Source organism: Anomaloglossus baeobatrachus, unplaced genomic scaffold (genome assembly GCF_048569485.1).
Source record: "Anomaloglossus baeobatrachus isolate aAnoBae1 unplaced genomic scaffold, aAnoBae1.hap1 Scaffold_106, whole genome shotgun sequence".
Classification (NCBI taxonomy): Eukaryota; Metazoa; Chordata; class Amphibia; order Anura; family Aromobatidae; genus Anomaloglossus; species Anomaloglossus baeobatrachus.
The window spans coordinates 275,072-296,591 of record NW_027441876.1 but is presented as its reverse complement, the minus strand read 5'-3'; the positions used below and the strand labels follow the sequence as shown (position 1 = coordinate 296,591).

The 21,520-nt window shown below is 53.0% G+C and overlaps 1 protein-coding gene across 2 annotated transcripts; it reads left to right on the top strand.

Moving 5' to 3' along the window:
- Positions 1 to 1,891: 1,891 nt before the first annotated feature.
- Positions 1,892 to 19,700, top strand: LOC142260448 (uncharacterized). 2 transcript variants are annotated; one of them, XM_075331925.1, is made up of 3 exons: positions 1,892 to 2,043; positions 14,664 to 14,764; positions 18,495 to 19,700. In XM_075331925.1, exons 2-3 carry the CDS (start codon positions 14,686 to 14,688, stop codon positions 19,622 to 19,624), a joined length of 1,209 nt encoding a protein of 402 aa, XP_075188040.1. In that variant the 5' UTR covers positions 1,892 to 2,043; positions 14,664 to 14,685; the 3' UTR covers positions 19,625 to 19,700. The 2 variants fall into 2 exon arrangements, with proteins under 2 accessions (XP_075188040.1, XP_075188039.1); XM_075331924.1 differs by lacking the exon at positions 1,892 to 2,043 and adding an exon at positions 2,054 to 2,209.
- The last annotated feature ends 1,820 nt before the right edge of the window (positions 19,701 to 21,520 follow it).

Genomic DNA, 21,520 nt, shown 5'->3' with positions numbered 1-21,520 from the left:
GCCCAGACCGCTGTGAGAACATAAAAAACACTTTATAATACTTACCTAACGGTCGTGCGGTGGGCCATATGGGCGTTTCCGTTCTCTGGTGCCGCCTCTTTTGGCCATCTTCGTCCTCCTCCTTCTCTAGCCGCGGTGCATGACGCGTCCGACATCATCCACACTCGCCGGCATTCAGGTCCTGAGCAGGGCAGATCAAAGTATTGTAGTGCGCCTGCGCAGGATCGGCGAGTGTGTATGACGTAGACGCGTCAAGCACACAGGCTTCAGAAAGAGGACGAAGATGGCCGATAGAGGCGGCACCGGCACCGGAGAACAGAGACGCCCATATGGCCAACCACACGACCGTTAGGTAAGTATTATTAAGTGTTTATGTTCTCACAGTGGCCTGGGCTCTTATATACAGCATGGTAGAATCCTGTATATAAGAGCCCGGTGGTGGCCGCAGCTTATACGCCAAAAAACTGGTGACAGGTTCTCTATAAGCCATGGACTTCTATAGCCCCCACCCCGATGTGCCCCCACCCATCCTTCCTACACTCCCCACCCCCGATGTGCTCCATCCATCCTTCCTACACTCCCCACCCCCGATGTGCTCCATCCATCCTTCCTACACTCCCCACCCCCGATGTGGTCCCATCATGCAGCATCAGCCAGTGTACGCCCCTCAATGTTCAGTATCGCCCAGTGTAAGCCCCCTACAACATGCAGCATCGCCCAGTGTAAGCCCCCCAGCGTGCAACATGGCGAACTGCTCAGCGCACCCTGCAAGCTCCCCCAAAGTGCAGCGTCGCACCCAAACATGCATCGCCCCCTGTCCAGTGCGAGCCCCCCAAAACGTGCAGCGTCGCTCCCTGCCCAGTGCGAGCCCCCCCAAACGTGCAGTCGCCCCCTGCCCAGTGCGAGTCCCCCCAAACGTGCAGTCGCTCCCTGCCCGGTGCGAGCCCCCCCAAACGTGCAGTCACCCCCTGCCCAGTGCGAGCCCCCCCAAAACATGCATCGCCCTCTGCCCAGTGCGATCCTCTCAAACGTGCAGCGTCGCCCCTGCGAGCACCCCGAAAGTGCAGCGTCGCTACCTGCGATCCACCCAAACGTGCAGCGTCGCCCCCTTGCGAGTCCCCCAAACGTGCAGCGTTGCCCCCTTGCGAGTCCCCCAAACATGTAGCGTCGCCCCCTGCCCAGTCCAAACCCCCCAAATGTGCAGCGTCACCCCCTGGCCAGAGTGAGCCCCCCCTAAACTGCAGCGTCACCCCCTGCAAGCCCCCAAACGTGCAGCACCACCCCCCTGCGAGTCCCCCAAACGTGCAGTGTCGCCCCGTCCAGTGCAAGCTCCCCCAAACATGCAGTCACCCCCCTACGAGCCCCTCAAACAAGCAGCGTAGCCCCATGCAGTGAGCCCCCCAAACGTGTGTCGCCCCCTGCGAGCCCCCCCAAATGTGCAGTATAGCCCCCTGCCCAGTGTAAGCCCCCCAAACGTACAGCGTCGCCTCCTGCCTAGTGTTATTCTCACATTGCTTATGAAAGCCTCCACAGCATCGCCCCCTGCCCTGTGTAGCCCCCCAATATACAGCATCGCCCCCTGCCCTGTGTAGCCCCCCAATATGCAGCATCGCCCCCTGCCCTGTGTAGCCCCCCCATATCCCCCTTCCTTATGGAAGCCTCCACAGCCCTGTGCTGCAGCTTCAGCCCCTTCCCTGTGATATATACACGAGCTGCAGCCCCCAGTAGTGACAGGAGACACTTTTATTTCTTACCCCAAAATTCAGATCGGTTGAGCCTAGAGCTACAGGCCGCGCTGAATAAAGGACACGCCCCCTAACAGTACCTGAATACGCCCCGGAAGTGACGTCATAACCTGCAAGCAGCCTGTATTCTCTAGGTAGAGGCTAGATCGGAGTTGATTTTTTGAGGTGGGAGGAGTGATCTCATGAAATCATGATGTCACCGGAAGGGGCGGGGCCTCCTCAGTGCCGTGCAGATCTGTGGGCGGGAAGCAGCAGTGCTCGGGCTCCTCAGTGCAGAGCGGAGGATCCTGACCCTGAGGTGGGGAAGATTCAGCTTTTCCTCATTAGTTATAGTTCTGGGGTCTCAGACTGGATGTTGGGGGCACAGAGCAGTGTCTCCTGTCTGTGTTGGGAGCTGCAGCTCGTGTATATGTCACAGGGAATGTACGGAGGCTGCAGCACGGGGCTGTGGAGGGTTCAATAAGGTAAGTGGCTTATGGGGGGTTACACGGAGCAGGGGGTGATGCTGTGGAGGCTTCATAAGGAATGTGGGGGTTACTCTAGGCAGGAGGCGACGCTGCATGTTTGGGGGGCTTGCAGGAGGCAATGTGGAACGTTTTGGGCGGCTCGCACTTGCCACAGAGCGACTCTGCATGTTTGGGGTGGACTCGCACTGGACAGGGGGTGAAGCTGCACGTTTGGGGGGGGGGGGGCTGGCACTGGGCGATGCTGCACGATGGAGCGGGCTAACGAAAAGAGGCTGTACATTGAGGGGCCTCGCAGGGGGAAGAGACTGCACGGGGGGGGGGTCTCGCAGCGGGAGAGACTGCACATTGGGGGGGCTCGCAGGGGGGAGAGACTGCACATTGGGGGGGCTCGCAGGGGGGAGAGACTGCACATTGGGGGGGCTCGCAGGGGGGAGAGACTGCACATTGGGGGGGCTCGCAGGGGGGAGAGACTGCACATTGGGGGGGCTCGCAGGGGGGAGAGACTGCACATTGGGGGGGCTCGCAGGGGGGAGAGACTGCACGTTGAGAAGGGCTCGCAGGGGGGAGAGACTGCACGTTGAGAAGGGCTCGCAGGGGGGAGAGACTGCACGTTGGGGGGGAGAGACTGCACGTTGGGGGGGGGCTCGCAGGGGGAGAGACTGGACGTCTGCACGTTGGGGGGGGTTCGCAGGGGGAGAGACTGCACGTTGGGGGGGGGGGAGGTTCGCAGGGGAAGAGACTGCACGTTGGGGGGGGTTGGCAGGGGGGAGAGAATGCACGTTGGGGGGGTGTTGGCAGGGGGGAGAGAATGCACGTTGGGGGGGTGTTGGCAGGGGGGAGAGAATGCACGTTGGGGGGGTGTTGGAAGGGGGGACAGACTGCACGTTGGGGGGGTGTTGGAAGGGGGGACAGACTGCACGTTGGGGGGGTGTTGGAAGGGGGGACAGACTGCACGTTGGGGGGGATTGGCAGGGGGGAGAGACTGCATGTCTGCACGTTGGGGGGGGTATGCAGGGGGAGAGACTGCACGTTTGGGGGGGTTCGCAGGGGGAGAGACTGCACGCTGGGGGGGGGGTTCGCAGGGGGAGAGACTGCACGCTTGGGGGGGGTTCGCAGGGGGAGAGACTGCACGCTTGGGGGGGGTTCGCAGGTGGAGAGACTGCAAGCTGTGGGGGTGCTCGCAGGGGGAAGAGACTGCAAGCTGTGGGGGTGCTCGCAGGGGGAAGAGACTGCAAGCTGTGGGGGTGCTCGCAGGGGGAAGAGACTGCAAGCTGTGGGGGTGCTCGCAGGGGGAAGAGACTGCAAGCTGTGGGGGTGCTCGCAGGGGGAAGAGACTGCAAGCTGTGGGGGTGCTCGCAGGGGGAAGAGACTGCAAGCTGTGGGGGTGCTCGCAGGGGGAAGAGACTGCAAGCTGTGGGGGTGCTCGCAGGGGGAAGAGACTGCAAGCTGTGGGGGTGCTCGCAGGGGGAAGAGACTGCAAGCTGTGGGGGTGCTCGCAGGGGGAAGAGACTGCAAGCTGTGGGGGTGCTCGCAGGGGGAAGAGACTGCAAGCTGTGGGGGTGCTCGCAGGGGGAAGAGACTGCAAGCTGTGGGGGTGCTCGCAGGGGGAAGAGACTGCAAGCTGTGGGGGTGCTCGCAGGGGGAAGAGACTGCAAGCTGTGGGGGTGCTCGCAGGGGGAAGAGACTGCAAGCTGTGGGGGTGCTCGCAGGGGGAAGAGACTGCAAGCTGTGGGGGTGCTCGCAGGGGGAAGAGACTGCAAGCTGTGGGGGTGCTCGCAGGGGGAAGAGACTGCAAGCTGTGGGGGTGCTCGCAGGGGGAAGAGACTGCAAGCTGTGGGGGTGCTCGCAGGGGGAAGAGACTGCAAGCTGTGGGGGTGCTCGCAGGGGGAAGAGACTGCAAGCTGTGGGGGTGCTCGCAGGGGGAAGAGACTGCAAGCTGTGGGGGTGCTCGCAGGGGGAAGAGACTGCAAGCTGTGGGGGTGCTCGCAGGGGGAAGAGACTGCAAGCTGTGGGGGTGCTCGCAGGGGGAAGAGACTGCAAGCTGTGGGGGTGCTCGCAGGGGGAAGAGACTGCAAGCTGTGGGGGTGCTCGCAGGGGGAAGAGACTGCAAGCTGTGGGGGTGCTCGCAGGGGGAAGAGACTGCAAGCTGTGGGGGTGCTCGCAGGGGGAAGAGACTGCAAGCTGTGGGGGTGCTCGCAGGGGGAAGAGACTGCAAGCTGTGGGGGTGCTCGCAGGGGGAAGAGACTGCAAGCTGTGGGGGTGCTCGCAGGGGGAAGAGACTGCAAGCTGTGGGGGTGCTCGCAGGGGGAAGAGACTGCAAGCTGTGGGGGTGCTCGCAGGGGGAAGAGACTGCAAGCTGTGGGGGTGCTCGCAGGGGGAAGAGACTGCAAGCTGTGGGGGTGCTCGCAGGGGGAAGAGACTGCAAGCTGTGGGGGTGCTCGCAGGGGGAAGAGACTGCAAGCTGTGGGGGTGCTCGCAGGGGGAAGAGACTGCAAGCTGTGGGGGTGCTCGCAGGGGGAAGAGACTGCAAGCTGTGGGGGTGCTCGCAGGGGGAAGAGACTGCAAGCTGTGGGGGTGCTCGCAGGGGGAAGAGACTGCAAGCTGTGGGGGTGCTCGCAGGGGGAAGAGACTGCAAGCTGTGGGGGTGCTCGCAGGGGGAAGAGACTGCAAGCTGTGGGGGTGCTCGCAGGGGGAAGAGACTGCAAGCTGTGGGGGTGCTCGCAGGGGGAAGAGACTGCAAGCTGTGGGGGTGCTCGCAGGGGGAAGAGACTGCAAGCTGTGGGGGTGCTCGCAGGGGGAAGAGACTGCAAGCTGTGGGGGTGCTCGCAGGGGGAAGAGACTGCAAGCTGTGGGGGTGCTCGCAGGGGGAAGAGACTGCAAGCTGTGGGGGTGCTCGCAGGGGGAAGAGACTGCAAGCTGTGGGGGTGCTCGCAGGGGGAAGAGACTGCAAGCTGTGGGGGTGCTCGCAGGGGGAAGAGACTGCAAGCTGTGGGGGTGCTCGCAGGGGGAAGAGACTGCAAGCTGTGGGGGTGCTCGCAGGGGGAAGAGACTGCAAGCTGTGGGGGTGCTCGCAGGGGGAAGAGACTGCAAGCTGTGGGGGTGCTCGCAGGGGGAAGAGACTGCAAGCTGTGGGGGTGCTCGCAGGGGGAAGAGACTGCAAGCTGTGGGGGTGCTCGCAGGGGGAAGAGACTGCAAGCTGTGGGGGTGCTCGCAGGGGGAAGAGACTGCAAGCTGTGGGGGTGCTCGCAGGGGGAAGAGACTGCAAGCTGTGGGGGTGCTCGCAGGGGGAAGAGACTGCAAGCTGTGGGGGTGCTCGCAGGGGGAAGAGACTGCAAGCTGTGGGGGTGCTCGCAGGGGGAAGAGACTGCAAGCTGTGGGGGTGCTCGCAGGGGGAAGAGACTGCAAGCTGTGGGGGTGCTCGCAGGGGGAAGAGACTGCAAGCTGTGGGGGTGCTCGCAGGGGGAAGAGACTGCAAGCTGTGGGGGTGCTCGCAGGGGGAAGAGACTGCAAGCTGTGGGGGTGCTCGCAGGGGGAAGAGACTGCAAGCTGTGGGGGTGCTCGCAGGGGGAAGAGACTGCAAGCTGTGGGGGTGCTCGCAGGGGGAAGAGACTGCAAGCTGTGGGGGTGCTCGCAGGGGGAAGAGACTGCAAGCTGTGGGGGTGCTCGCAGGGGGAAGAGACTGCAAGCTGTGGGGGTGCTCGCAGGGGGAAGAGACTGCAAGCTGTGGGGGTGCTCGCAGGGGGAAGAGACTGCAAGCTGTGGGGGTGCTCGCAGGGGGAGGAGACTGCAAGCTGTGGGGGTGCTCGCAGGGGGAGGAGACTGCAAGCTGTGGGGGTGCTCGCAGGGGGAGGAGACTGCAAGCTGTGGGGGTGCTCGCAGGGGGAGGAGACTGCAAGCTGTGGGGGTGCTCGCAGGGGGAGGAGACTGCAAGCTGTGGGGGTGCTCGCAGGGGGAGGAGACTGCAAGCTGTGGGGGTGCTCGCAGGGGGAGGAGACTGCAAGCTGTGGGGGTGCTCGCAGGGGGAGGAGACTGCAAGCTGTGGGGGTGCTCGCAGGGGGAGGAGACTGCAAGCTGTGGGGGTGCTCGCAGGGGGAAGAGACTGCAAGCTGTGGGGGTGCTGGCAGGGGGAAGAGACTGCAAGCTGTGGGGGTGCTGGCAGGGGGAAGAGACTGCAAGCTGTGGGGGTGCTGGCAGGGGGAAGAGACTGCAAGCTGTGGGGGTGCTGGCAGGGGGAAGAGACTGCAAGCTGTGGGGGTGCTGGCAGGGGGAAGAGACTGCAAGCTGTGGGGGTGCTGGCAGGGGGAAGAGACTGCACGTCTGCACGTTGGGGGGGGTTCGTAGGGGAAGAGACTGCACGTTTGGGGGTGCTCACAGGGGGACGAGACTGCAAGCTGTGGGGGGCTCGCAGGGGAAGAGACTGCACGTTTGGGGGTGCTCACAGGGGGACGAGACTGCAAGCTGTGGGGGGCTCGCAGGGGGGAGAGACTGCACGTTGGGGGGGGCTCACAGGGGGGAGAGACTGCAAGTTGGGGGGGTGGTGTAGGAAGGATAGATGGATTGATGGATGGGGGTGCTGTAGGAAGGATAGATGGATTGATGGATGGGGGCACACCTGGGGTGGGCCTGTAGGAAGGATGGATGCACATCTAGGGTTTTTATATCCAGTGACAAAAGACCACAATGTGTGTCAATCAGTGACGTTTCGGTGCTTCCTTGGACCTTTATCAAACTCACACTATAAAGATACATAAGAAAAATACAAAGTGAACATTCTCTCAAAGGTACCGTATTTTTCGGACCATAAGACGAACTCCCCCCCCCCCCCCCCCCCATCAAATGTTGGGGGAAAGTGGGGGGTGCGTCTTATGGTCTGAATGTAGGGCTGCGGGGAATGAGGGTGCTGCGGTGGAGTGGGTCATCGGGGGCACGAGCAGGCTGCAGCAGCGCCTGCCGTGACCACGTGGGCCCACTCATTCCATATGCACGCCCATCCTCCCGCCCATCTCTCAGCGCTGACAGGTGGACGGGATGATGGGCGAGGGATAAACAGCCGGCCACATGATCACCCCTGGCAACTACAGCCTGGAGTGATCATGTGCGGCTGTATTCACTGCTCCCCGTGCATCATCATCAGCGCGGGGTGCAGGGAATCAGTATACTCACCTGTCCCCGTTCCCCTACAGTACAGCGTTCTCCTCCTGGCTGGCCGCCGGCAGCCAGGAGGAGATCGCGGTACTGCAGGGGAACGGGGACGGCTCCACTCAGCGGCGCTGCTGCTGACACAGACGGGAGGAGGGGCTGCAGGGAGTGAGGTAAGGTGAGTATGAACGTTTATTTATTATTTTTTTTTATGTGCCACAGGATGCGGGCCGTATACCAGCATGGGGGTGTATAGCAGGATGGGGGTATATGAGCAAGGATGGGGGTATATTATGAGCAAGGATGGGGGTATATGAGCAAGGATGGGGGTATATGAGCAAGGATGGTGGTATATACTGTATATACAAGGCAGGAGGATCATTACCAGGATGGGGTATCCTAGTAGAGAATTTGGGGACATTAACCCATAACAGTGTCAGCAGCAGATCCTCGCCCTATAATAAGTGTCATGACCACATTTTTTGCTTAAAATTTTATTTTCTATTTTTGTGCTCTAAAACCAGGGTGCGTCTTATGGTCCGAAAAATACGGTGCATGAATATTAGAGCAAAAATCATACATATTACTTGTGGAAAGATAGAAAAGATTTATCTATATAACAGAAAATGGGCACAATTGGAACATGGCCTCGTCCCCAGCGGCTGCAATATCCCATAATATTCACTTTGTATTTTTCTTATGTATCTTTATAGTGTGAGTTTGATAAAGGTCCAAGGAAGGACCGAAACGTCACTGATTGACTCACATTGTGGTCTTTATTCACTGGATTTAAAAAATAAAAAAAAAAAATTGAAAATATTTTGAGTGCTGGATTTATTTCTTCACTTTATTCTGATTTGATGTCAGATAGTGAGAAAAACCCTGCAGATGTGTCTGTATAGAGAGCGGAGGGAAAAACCTGCAGATGTGTCTGTATAGAGAGCGGAGGGAAAAACCTGCAGATGTGTCTGTATAGAGAGCGGATGGAAACTTCTCGTTTTTCTCCTCAGCCCTGGTGTGGAGGAAGTGACTGTGGAGGTATCATACAGTGCTTGTATTATACATTATGGGGCAGTGAAAGGGGAATCTTTGGGCTTCATTAGGAGGAAAGTTACTTTTTAAGGGCTGTAAAGTTGTGAGAGAGGTTCTTATATGACCCAGTTGAATATTAATTACATTTTTATTTTTTGGGGGAGGGGGGTACCAATTACAACTTCCGCTATGGGGTCCCATGATTTTATGTACACCTCTGTTCGTCCCGTTAAAGAAAAACAATTGAATAAAACTAATTTTTTCCAGCACCCATGACTGCACCACGAGAGAGGGGATCCGCCCTTCAAGGACAGTAAACCTCCAGAATAAAAAGGGGCGGCACCTCTCCCCGCATCAGTTGGTTTCCTGTCCTTGAACAGGGAGCCTCCAGGGATCCACTGGATCCAAGAAGGTCCTGATGGGCCGAAGATTCAAGTCTGGCGCCCGGCCGGCCGACTCTGGCAGCGGCACGGGTCCTGCTGCGGTCGGCCGAGGTGCTGTGGAGCTGCCGCAGCGGACCAGTGGGGGTCAGGATTGCGTGCGGCGCGCCCGATAGGAGCGCCATGAGCCTGCGGGGACCAGGTATGTCCGGTCGACCGCAGGGCTCTCCCGACGCAGCATACCCACGGGGGTCCTGTCTGCGCGTGGGCTCCTTCCCTCCCTGCTCCCGGCCCCCCCCTCTCCTTACCACGTCGTACCAGCACCAGGGGATGGGATACGGGTGGCTGCTGCTGCGCTCCCTGCGGGGCGTCCTCATGGCGGCAGATGCTATGGCGCTTCCGGGTGACTGATCGCCATGTTGTGTGTGGCGGCGGGGATGTCCGGGCGGTGCGCATGCGCAGCGCGCCTTTTCCTGTTGGACGCGCGGATGGGTTGTCATCTACCGGAAATAGGGGGCGGAGTTGCAAAGGTTTTTTTTTTTTTGAAAATCAGAGCGGCAATCTTCTCTATGGTGCCTGTGCTCGGTTACCATGGCTGACAAGCAGTCAGCTGCGTCTCCTTCGCCTCCCTCCTCCCCAAAGCCTCCCTCTGATCATGGATACTGCCTCCCTGAAGCGGCAGCAGAGAGGTGGCAAGGATGACAGTGTCACTGGCTCGGGGGTCAAGCGTGGGATGTCTGACGACCGGTCCTCCAAGTGGAAGGACCCTGACTCTCCTGACAGAAAAAGGCCCTCTAAAGGAGGGAAGTCAGATGATGTCCCTGCTGACCCGGTATAGCCTCTTGCATCTGTGGGTGAGTGCTACCTCATGAGTTCCGCTTCTAACCGGCGGTCGTCTTGTCTGTGTTTTTTATAGGATCGCAGTAAACCTAAGAAGTGTTTATCTAAATCCAGCCATAAGGAATGTGCCTTGTGCTGTAAAGAACTTTCTGGTTCCTGGACTAAGAGGCTGTGCAAAGGCTGCATTCAGCAGACTTTGTCGGTGGAACAGCCGGGATTTGCCTCCGATCTCCGGTCCATCATAAGGGAAGAGGTCAGGGACTCCCTCCGATCCCTGTCTGGGGCGCAGAGTGCTGGGGGTTCTAGGCCCCCTTCGCCTACCCTCGAGGACTCTGATAGGTCTGATGGGGATTGTGATTCCTCTGGCTCTACTTCCCGCTCCTCTTCAGATAGCGACTCAGGGGGTCGCCAGTGCTTCCCAATCGAAAATATGAAGAAGTTGGTTAAGGCGGTGCGGACCACTATGGGCATCCCGGATGAGAAACCTGAAAAATCTATCCAGGATAGGATGTTCGGGGGCATGGAGCAGAAAAAACGACGCTCCTTCCCGGTGGTGGATAAAGTACAGGCCTTGATTGCCCGGGAATGGAAGAGACCTGATAAGAAGCATTCCCTTCCAGGCGCCTTTAAGAGAAAATATCCGTTTGAGGAGGCCTCCTGCTCCACATGGGATAAGGCGCCAAAATTGGATGTGGCTGTCGCTAAGGCGTCCAAAAAGTTTGCCTTGCCATTTGAGGACATGGGCTCCTTGAAAGACCCGTTGGATAAGAAAGCTTATCACTTCCTGAAGATTACCTGGGAAGCTTCTGCTGGAGGACTGAGACCCGCAATTGCGGCTACATGTACGGCTAGATCCCTGACTATATGGATTGACGAACTGGAAGACCAGTTTAGATCACGGGCACCTAAGGAGGAGATTGCTTCCTCCCTCTCCAAATTGCGGGGGGCGGCGGCCTTCCTTGCGGACGCCTCGGCGGACTCCACTAAGTTGGCTTCAAAGTCAGCGTCCCTCTCCAATGCGGCTAGAAGAGCTCTCTGGCTGAAATGCTGGCCGGGGGATCTGCAAACTAAGTCTAAACTTTGCAATATCCCCTGTCAAGGTGAATATCTGTTCGTCCTGGATGACATCCTGGAAAAAGCTAGCGACAAGAAAGGTGGTTTTCCCTTTCCGTCATTTCCTTCTTCACGGCGGTCCTTTCGCCCCACCCGGCCCCGGGATCGGAATACCTGGTCCGATAGAAAGAATCCGGGAAAGGGGTTCATGTTCAAGGGCCCCTCAAAAGATCAGAATAAGTCGTCCAAGTGACTCGCTTTCCCAGGTCGGAGGGAGGCTCTCTCAGTTCCTTCGGGCTTGGGAAAGGACTTCATCCAGTGCATGGATCCTGGGCCTCATACGCTCAGGCCTCCGGCTCCCCTTCCATCACCCTCCTCCTCCCCGATTCCTGGTTACCCCTCTGCGTCGTTCTCTGGCGGAACAGCTGGCTTTGGAAGCAACCTCCTCTTCAAGGGGGTTCTCATGGAAGTTCCCGCACGGGAACAAGGAGAAGGATTCTACTCCACCCTCTTTCTGGTGGGGAAGCCTGACTGTTCCTATCGCACAATCATCAACCTGAAAGCCCTCAACCGGTTCCTTCAAATAGACAGCTTCAAGATGGAGTCCGTGCGGTCCATCGTGAAATATCTGTATCCCCATTGTCACATTGCTGTCATAGACTTGTGCGATGCATATTATCATGTCCCAATCCACTCTCTCTTCCAATGCTTCCTCAGAATAGCCCTCCACATGGACGGTCGGGTCTGCCACTTTCAATACAAAGCCCTCCCCTTCGGTCTGGCCATCGCCCCGACAATTTTTACGAAGATAATAGCAAAAATGTCGGCATATCTGCGTCAGAGAGAGATCCTTCTGATTCCTTATCTGGACGACTTCTTGATTGTGGGCGCCTCAGCTCGCCATTGTGCGGCCCTTCTACGGCAGGTGCAAGCTTCCCTACTGGAGTTGGGCTGGTTGATCAACGAGGAGAAGTCCAGATTAATCCCCTCCAAGGTTCACCTGTTTCTGGGACTCACTTGGGACTCCAACACTCAACTATGTCGGTTGCCTCCTTCCAAAGTGGAAGCCCTCCAGACCCAGATAGACCGGACTCTGCGGCACCAGCGCATGTCTCTCCGGGGTGCGATGTCCCTCCTGGGCTCCCTGACTGCGGCCATCCCGGCAGTCCGATGGGCTCAGGCACACACCAGGGTCCTGCAGTGGAATATCTTGCAGCATCAGACCGCTCACGGAGACCATCTGGACAGACTCATCATTCTCGACCATAGCACATTGCAGTCCCTCTATTGGTGGCTAGATCCGGTCCACTTGGGCAGAGGGGTGCCTTGGATGGCGCCGGAGCCCGTGGTGGTAACCACCGACGCCAGTCTCTACGGTTGGGGTGCACACTTGGACACTCAGTTCATTCAGGGACGATGGTCTGGAGGAGAAACTCAAAGTTCCTCGAATACAAGGGAATTGCTGGCGGTGGAAAAGGCGTTAGGTCGTTTCCTGCCGTTATTGCGGGGTCGCCATGTGAAAGTTCTGTCTGACAACCAAGCGACAGTAGCGTATCTCAACCACCAGGGGGGTACTCGCTCCAGGCACCTAATGTCCATCACAAGCAGGATCATGTCTCAGGCAGAAGCTCATCTGGGCTCCCTGTCGGCAGTGCACATCCGAGGGAAGGAGAACATTTTGGCGGACTTTCTCAGTCGCACCCAGTTTCACCAAGGCGAATGGTCTCTAAATCAGTCCGTTTTCGACAGGATAACGGAGATGTGGGGGGTTCCTGAGATATACCTCTTTGCAACCCGAACCAACAGGAAGGTTCCCCAATTCTGTTCCCTGGATCCGAGGGATCATCCCCACTCGGTGGACGCCCTATTACTCAGATGGGACTTCCGCCTCGCATATGCCTTCCCTCCGATCATCCTCCTCCCTGCAGTGCTCAGGAAGATACGGGAGGATCAAGCAGCCGTGATTCTCATAGCACCCTTTTGGCCAAAGAGACCTTGGTTTTATTGGCTGACGCATCTGTCCATCACCAATCCGTGGGTTCTCCCGGACCTACCGGATCTCCTATCCCAGGGTCCAGCCTTCCACCCGCAGAACACCAGGTTACACCTGACGGCGTGGCGCTTGAGCGGTCACTGTAAGGCTACAAGGGGTTTTCTCCAGGTCTGATCTCCACCTTGATGCAGTGTCGAAAGCCTGTCGCTACTCGTATTTATGGGCGCGTTTGGGCCAAATTCCTGGCCTCTACGGGTGCGGATCCTACTAAGCCACCCTCTGTCCCGGTTGTCCTAGAATTGCTCCAGAGGGGTTGGGAACTGGGTCTGTCGGTTAGTACCATAAAGGTGCAAATCTCCGCACTGAGCGCCTTGTATAACCATGCCCTGGCCGGAAATCCCTGGGTGTCTAGGTTCGTTAGGTCCTGTGCTAGGTCTAGGCCTCGGGGCAACATGCCACTGCCGTCCTGGGACCTTAACTTGGTCCTTTCAGCTTTAACACGGCACCCGTTTGAGCCCTTAGATTCTATCTCACTCAAGCATCTGTCCCTCAAAACGATTCTCCTGGTCGCACTCACTTCCGCTCGTAGGGTTAGTGACCTTCAGGCCTTATCCATTTCTCCTCCGTATACCCAGTTTTTTGATGACCGAGTGGTTTTAAGAACTGACCGTGCCTATTTGCCGAAGGTGCATTCCCACTTCCATAGATCACAAGAAATAGTGCTCCCCTCTTTTTATGCCAACCCTTCTACTCCGGAGGAGATGGGATGGCACTGCCTGGATGTTAGGCGTTGTCTTCAACGGTATCTGTTGGTCACCTCAGAAGGGAGGAGGGATAAGTCTCTGTTTGTAGTCTTCCAGGGTTGTAGGAAGGGGCTTAAGGCTTCTAAATCCACCTTGGCCAGGTGGATCAGGGATGCCATCTCTGTTGCTTACACGGCCGGGGGTGAAGCTGTACCTCCTGGTATGAAGGCGAACTCCACGCAAGCGATGGCATCTTCCTGGGCGGAGAGGTCAGAGGTCTCTATCGAGCAAATATGTAAGGTAGTAACCTGGTCTTCTCCGTCCACCTTTTTTAATCACTATCGCCTTGATTTGTCATTCACCGACATCACCTTTGGGAGACGGGTTCTGCAAACTGTTGTCCCTCCCTAGGTCTTCCTCTCTGTAATTCTCTCGTGGTGCCATCATGGGTGCTGGAAAAATACGTAATTACTTACCGGTAATGTGTTTTTTCTGAACCCATGACGGCACCCTTACATTCCCTCCCTGCACTTAGGGGTTGCTAGTTTGCTTCCTTTTTCGCTCCTCTTCACTGGGCGGTTCTGGTGGCGGGATATGTTTTAACGATGTTCCTTGTTTCGGAGGTCCTGTCATGCTCGGTAATCAACTGATGCGGGGAGAGGTGCCGCCCCTTTTTATTCTGGAGGTTTCCTGTTTTGTAAGGGCGGATCCCCTCTCTCGTGGTGCCATCATGGGTTCAGAAAAAACACATTACCGGTAAGTAATTACGTATTTCCTCAAAAAGACTTTCAAAAATATAACATTGTTGACTAAACCAATTCTAAAATGATGGAAAAATAAGCATTAGGGCGTCCAAATTGTGAAGACAAAACAATGAAGGAAATCCCAATGTCATAATGTACCACACTAAGTGGATCCTGCCACGTCTGCTTCTATCCCTGCTGAACTGACTCTGGGGCAGCACGGGGGATATAGGAGGCGTAGAGGCCAAGCATCGATTGGTCTCAGGTGCCATAAGACTCTGGTAGCAGAAGCGTCAATCTAGAACAGTGTTTCTCAACTCCAGTCCTCAAGACCCACCAACAGATCATGTTTTCAGGTTTTCCTTAATATTAGAAAGGGAATAATTCCATCACATGTGCAACATTAAGGAAATCCTGAAAACATGATCTATTGGTGGGTCTTGAGGACTGGAGTTGAGAAATGCTGATCTAGAACCTTCCACATGACTTTTCCTTCTGTCCATGACTTTTACATTATTTATTTTACAGCTTTGAAATTCAGGGAAAAGATATGCAGAACGCTGCAGACACAATGGAAAAAGGAGAAATGGATGTGCGGGGTGATGAACGGAGTAGAGACCTTTCCACAGGTAACCCTCCTCAGTGAAGAGTCACCATTAAATAACAAGGAGAACAGTCACATTCCCAGCTGCAAGGAGATAATGAATTTACATTCTCCCTGCTGCCGCTCGTATACAGTCACCGATGCAGTGCGGGAAACAGTAACACTTACCGCTCACAGGCTGTCAGCCAAGGAACAAGAGGGTTGATTACTGTGCACCCACTATGTAGTGAGTGGTGACTGTTTCAGCCTCTCCCACTGTGCTGGTGACTGGAAGTGAGCATCTGCTGGGAGAATGTAACTGCATTTTTTCCTTGTAGTTACTGTGTCACACTCTATCCGCTGTCTTGTACGCAGTGAGTGACAATTTTGGCTCCCTATGGAATCCGGGTCGTGCCAAGCTGTTTGTTGAGCGAAAGCTCAGTTCAATCTGAAACTGGGAGGTGCTTGGTTTCTTCAGGGGTTCCCTGTTCTGAGTAATCAGTCCTAAACCCAGAGTATCATGGAGGTGCCAGGATAGCTGGAGCAGGGACCCTAAAACTGGCCCTCAAACTAGGGAACTTGTGCTGTCCCTGATCCCAGAGGTAGGCTTGATAGTATCCAGGTCTGGACCTCCAGCTTAACCCTAATGACCCGCCCCAGGGCCGTGGGGTACTCGGTTCCAGGTGTTGGTTAATGGGATTATGTCACGGGGGCCTGTGCCCAGTTCCATGGCCCTGGTGTTCGCTGAAACTCATTAAATAATAAAAATAAAATAAAAAAATAATAAAGAAAATTAAAAAAAAATAAAACTTTCGTGACGCCACCTACGGTTCCAGTATGGTTACTGGGGCTGCAGGTCAGACCTCTGGGGTGATGGTTAGGCAGCCAGTTGTTTATGCTTCCCGTAGGTGAAGCGGGGTCCCCAGGGCAGTTTTAGCAGTCTCTACACAGATATGGCGGTTTTTCCTCACAGCATTTTCAACTGTCACTTTAGTGCAGCAGCCTATGGCTCCTCAGATGAAGAAATAAAGTGCGTTACACCAATTCATTAACTCTGACCAGGTTTTACTTGCAGGTGTTATTAAAAATGGGTTCAGTTTCTGATGTGACAGTTTTTGGGTAATCTGGAAACAGTTCAGGATCTCTGCACCATGTTAGTTGTGAGACCTCCCTGCTGCGCTGTCTCTCTCCTTCGTACTAGGCTGCCTGTAGCTATACCTTGTCCCTCTCTCACTGTCTTCACCTGTATGGCAGGCGGCGGGAGCTTCTTTAAGGGGCACTGCTGTACTCACTGCGGTCCCTAAGCTCTGTGTAGCGGCTTTGCCTTCAGGTGCTGCTGCGGCCAGGAGACCTGGAGTCTTCCTGGCCTCCGGTCTTTATTGCTGGGTAGATTAGATCCCTCACAAACTCGGACGCCGGTGTCCGGTAATCAGCGCTGTTCCTTGGGGATGAACCGATCTGGCTCCACCTTCCCGGTCACTCCTCTTTTGCCTCACTCCTGACCCCTCAGGCGGTCACACAGTTGCTCGTACGGGCTAAGCACAGCCCTCTCTATTTTGATGTCTTCCCTCACTCTCTGCTCGCACTGTCTCCTTTTCTCCAACTGTCAACTGTCTTTTTAACTCCGCCTCCAAACCTGGATTTAAAGGGGACCTCACCTGAACTCTGCTTGTAGAGCTCCCCCTCCAGGCTTGGAGTGGAAGTGTTGTATGTGGGACTACCTGATGTGGAGATCCTTCCCTGCCCCGGGTACAGGTATATTTGTGGCAACTGAAGCCTGGGGTGCCACACTAACACCTGTCCAAACCCTGATCTAACCCTCCCCCCCCCCCCCCCCCCCCCCCCTCCACCGGGAGTGGAGATGCAAACCCCACAAAGAATCGCCACAAAAACCGGAATGACAGGAGCATAAACTGAAGGTATCATCTGCAGTAACAAGAGGAATCTCAAACCTTAAATGGGGAGAAGACAGCTGAAAAGAAATTAGCCCCCTGAGTCTCAAGAAGCCACAAACCACTCCACAGGACTGGAAAACAGTGTAAAACACTCAGCTGAGGCTGAGCAACTAATTTTAGGTTGCCTGTGAACAGAGTCCGTCGCCACTGTGGCTCCCTGCGAATGTGGGCCTTGGTTATCTGTGCTCTGATCTATAGCTGGGAGACCTTGGACCTCCTCTGACCATCCATTTGCCCATATCCGCTATCCTCCTGATATTCTGACCCCAGAGCTGACTACGCCTTTGTCTTTCCCCTTAGTTCATGGCATGTTCTTTGTATTTGACCCCAGAACATTTGATAACCCTGCCTCACGGCTTGTCCATGCAGTGACTAGCGTCACACACTGTTCTAATAAACCAGATAGAGATCATTTAATGCTAGGTACTCAGATTACCACTATATCTGCAGGTAAATAGTGTTTTTGTAGCTGCCAGATTTTCTTTAACCCCTTCTCGATATATAACATATTATTACATCCTATTGCTTCTGGCGGGCTCAGAAGCTGAGTCTCCATTATTGCCAGCAGATGATGTCTGAGTTATTCAGTGGAGGTAGGCTTCACCCACTGCTGTTAACTTTTCAATCTTTGACAGCAGCATTCGCAGCTTGCAGCCTATGGGGTACAACGTTCCACCTATCCAACGCCCCCAGCAACATTTATCATTGGGTGCATATGGGTCGCCATAATAGCTGGGGTCTGCTAAAGACCCCTTGCCCTATATAAGGGTACTTCTATGATCTCCACACCTAGATACATTCCTTCAGTGGTGTAGATTTCAAAATGAGATAATTTGTGGGGTGTTCCACTGTTTAGGCACATCAAGGGCTTTACAAACATGACATGGCATCCTCTAGTTCAGCCAGTTCTGTTCTCCAATAGTCAAATGGTGCTCCTTCCCTTCCGAGTCCTGGGATATCGGCGTACACACGAGAAATTGCACAACAGAATTATATGGTCCATTTTCTCATCTTACCCTTGGGAAAATAAAAATTTGTGGTAACGCAACACTTTTGTGGGAAAAATTAAAATGTTTTTTTTTTTCCTTCCACATTGCTTTAATTTCTGTGATGCATTATTGCTGTAGGAATATTACAAAAAAGGGATAAATACATAGCTAATGTGAAAAATGAGTAAAAAGACATAGGCATTGCATTACTGCTTTAGAGATATTTGCAAAGAGATTCTTAGCTTATGTATTGGCCAATCCATGTGAGGCCGATCACCTTGACAAGGTGATCTTATTCTATTGGGAACCTAACCTTAAATGCCTCTGTGTGGTTAAAAAATCTGCATTTCTGCTTCCTGGCTAAATAAGATGGTGGACACACCCTGGCTATAGGGCAGAGTGCTTGGTCAGGTGCTTGTCACGGTTATCGGGCTCACATGGATTGGTCAATACATAAACTAAGAATCTCACTTTACAAATATCTCTAAAGCAGTAATGCAATGCCTATGTCGTTTTACTCATTTTTCTCATTACCTATGTATTAATCCCTTTTTTCTAATATTCCTACAGCAGTAATGCAATGCGAAAGTATCCTTATATTATTGAGTGCCACTGGATATTCTTTTGTAGATATGTTTTATTGAATGTCATTTTGAGCCCTTCGAAGGGTGCAGTTTTTAAAATGATGTCATTTTGGGTATTTTCTGTCACATAGGCCTTTTAAAGTAGAACACTACACACTTTCTTTGGAATTTGTATGGATTTATGTGTGTCTGTGTATGTTTGAGGTTATATTATTAAAAGCTTATAACTTCAATTTTATTTATGGCAGATGACGGTACCAGGAGTTCCACACAGAATGCTAAGGAAAGTGAAAGTAACAAAGAAGCGAAGCCATATTCATGTGCAGAATGTGGGAAATGTTTTGCTAACAAATCAAATCTCATTAAACATGAGAGAATTCACACAGGAGAGAAGCCATATTCATGTTCAGAATGTGAGAAATGTTTTACTTGGAAATCAGATCTTGTTAAACATGAGAGAATTCACACAGGAGAGAAGCTATATTCATGTTCAGAATGTGAGAAATGTTTTGCTTGCAAATCAAATCTTATTAGACATGAGAGAATTCACACAGGAATGAAGCCATATTCATGTGCAGAATGTGAGAAATGTTTTGCTTGCAAATCAAATCTCATTAAACATGAGAGAATTCACGCAGGAGAAAAGCTATATTCATGTTCAGAATGTGAGAAATGTTTTGCTCGGAAATCACATCTTATTAGACATGAGAGAATTCACACAGGAATGAAGCCATATTCATGTTCAGAATGTGAGAAATGTTTTGCTGACAAATCAAGTCTCATTACACATGAGAGCATTCACACAGGCGTGAAGCCATATTCATGTTCAGAATGTGAGAAATGTTTTGCTTGCAAATCAGATCTTGTTAAACATGAGAGAATTCACACAGGAGAGAAGCCATATTCATGTTCAGAATGTGAGAAATGTTTTGCTTGCAAATCAGATCTTGTTAAACATGAGAGAATTCACACAGGAGTGAAGCCATATTCATGTTCAGAATGTGGGAAATGTTTTGCTCGGAAAGCACATATTATTAGACATGAGAGAATTCACACAGGAGAGAAGCCATATTCATGTTCAGAATGTGGAAATTATTTTGCTCGGAAATCAGATCTTGTTAAACATCAGAGAATTCACATAGGAGAGAAGCCATATTCATGTTCAGAATGTGGAAATTATTTTGCTCGGAAATCACATCTTATTAGACATGAGAGAATTCACACAGGAATGAAGCCATATTCATGTGCAGAATGTGAGAAATGTTTTGCTGACAAATCAAGTCTCATTATACATGAGAGCATTCACACAGGCGTGAAGCCATATTCATGTTTGTTTTGCTCGGAAATCAAGGCTTATTACACAGGAGTGAAGCCATAGTCATGAATAGAATGTCTGTTTTAGTAAATATTAATAGACTTTTACTATCTGTTAATAAAGAGTTAATTTTATGTCATTACGGTTGTGTACTTTTTATAATGGATCATTTACAAATTATTCATTTTTTTTTACACATTTTTTTTTATTTTTGATGGAGAATTTTTTTTTCTTTATTTTTTTTTTATAGCCAAGTTGTATGCTTTACTCATCCATTTGTGTATTGCTTGAATGAGAGCAGAATTCATTTTGTTAAATCTACACTCCATTTTGTCTTTGTGTAAAGCCCCCGTCACATGTAACGACTTACCAGTGATCCCGAAAACGATGTGACCTGATAAGGATCGCTGGTAAGTCACTGGGAGGTCGCTGGTGAGATGTCACACAGTCAGACCTTACCAACGATGCAGTAACGATAAGCGAACTGTATAGGAGGTCATTGTTAGGTGTCAAACACAGCGATGTGTCCTGCCCAGCAGGACATCACCTTTGAAGAAAATGCTCCGGACCCTTCGGCAACGATTAGCGATCTCACAGCAGGGGCTTAATCGCTGGTAGGTGTCACACATAACGAGATCGCTGGCAAGATCGTTACTGCGTCACAGAAACGGTGACACAGCAACGATCTCGGTAGCGATCTCGTTGTGTGTGACGGGACCTTTAAAGCCTAGGTCACACGTAGCGACGCAGCAGCGATCACGACGACGATCTGACCTTATCTGGATCCCTGCTGCGTCGTTACCTGGTCGCTGGTGAGCTGTCAAACAGGCTGATTTCACCAGCGACCAGTGACCAACCCCCAGCCAGCAGCGACGCGTGGAAGCGATGCTGCGCTTGGTAACTAAGGTAAATATCGGGTAACCAAGCAAAGTGCTTCGCTTGGTTACCCGATATTTACCTTGGTTACAAGTGCACACCGCTTAGCGCTGGCTGAATGCACTCGTAGCCAGAGTACACATCGGATTAACATGCAAACCGCTTTGCTTATAGTTACCCGATGTGTACCTTGGCTACGTATGCAGGCAGCCGGCTTCAAGAAGCTGCGGACGCTGGTAACAAAGGTAAATATCGGGTAACCAAGCAAAGCCTTTGCTTCGTTACCCGATATTTACCTTGGTTACCAGCGTCCGCAGAAGCCGGCTCCCTGCACGTTTAGTTTGTCTCTGTCTCACACACATCGATGTGTGCTTCACAGCGGGAGAGCAACGTCCAAAAAATGGTCCAGGACATTCAGCAACAACCGGCGACCTCACAGCAGGGGCCAGGTCGTTGCAGGATGTTACACACAGTGACATCACTAGCACGGTCGCTGCTACGTCACAGAAAATGGCGACAGCAGTGACGATGTCGCTGTCGTTGTGTGTGAAATGACCATAAGAGTCTGTACTGTGTCTCCCCTGGTGTAATGCAGCAGAGACCTCCTGTTTACGTTAGATAAGGACTTCTATAGTTTCAGTTTCTTTGTTAAAAGTGAAGTTCAGGAATGTGAAATTAAAAAGTTTATAGTCTTATATAAATGAGTGATGATGATGTAATCTTTTATTTGTTTGAGACAAAGGGAGAGCTACGTCTGATACTTTAATGTCTCAGAGGGGTGTCTCACATACATACATACATACATACATACATACATACATACATACATACATGATCTATTTAATTTAATTAGGACCATACACAAAATCTTTTATGTCCCATGCTGAATGGTGACAACAAAATCTGGTGCCTGAACAGGGACCCGCTATTCCTGAGAACCGCTGATCCAACCACCTTGCCTTCCTCAGGCAACTCGAGCTGTATCAAAAGGTAAGAAGCTTATTCTTACAATATTTGAATTTGATAATGTATAAAGAGAAAACACAGGAGCAATTGCGTATTTAAAAATTAAGAAAATTACTT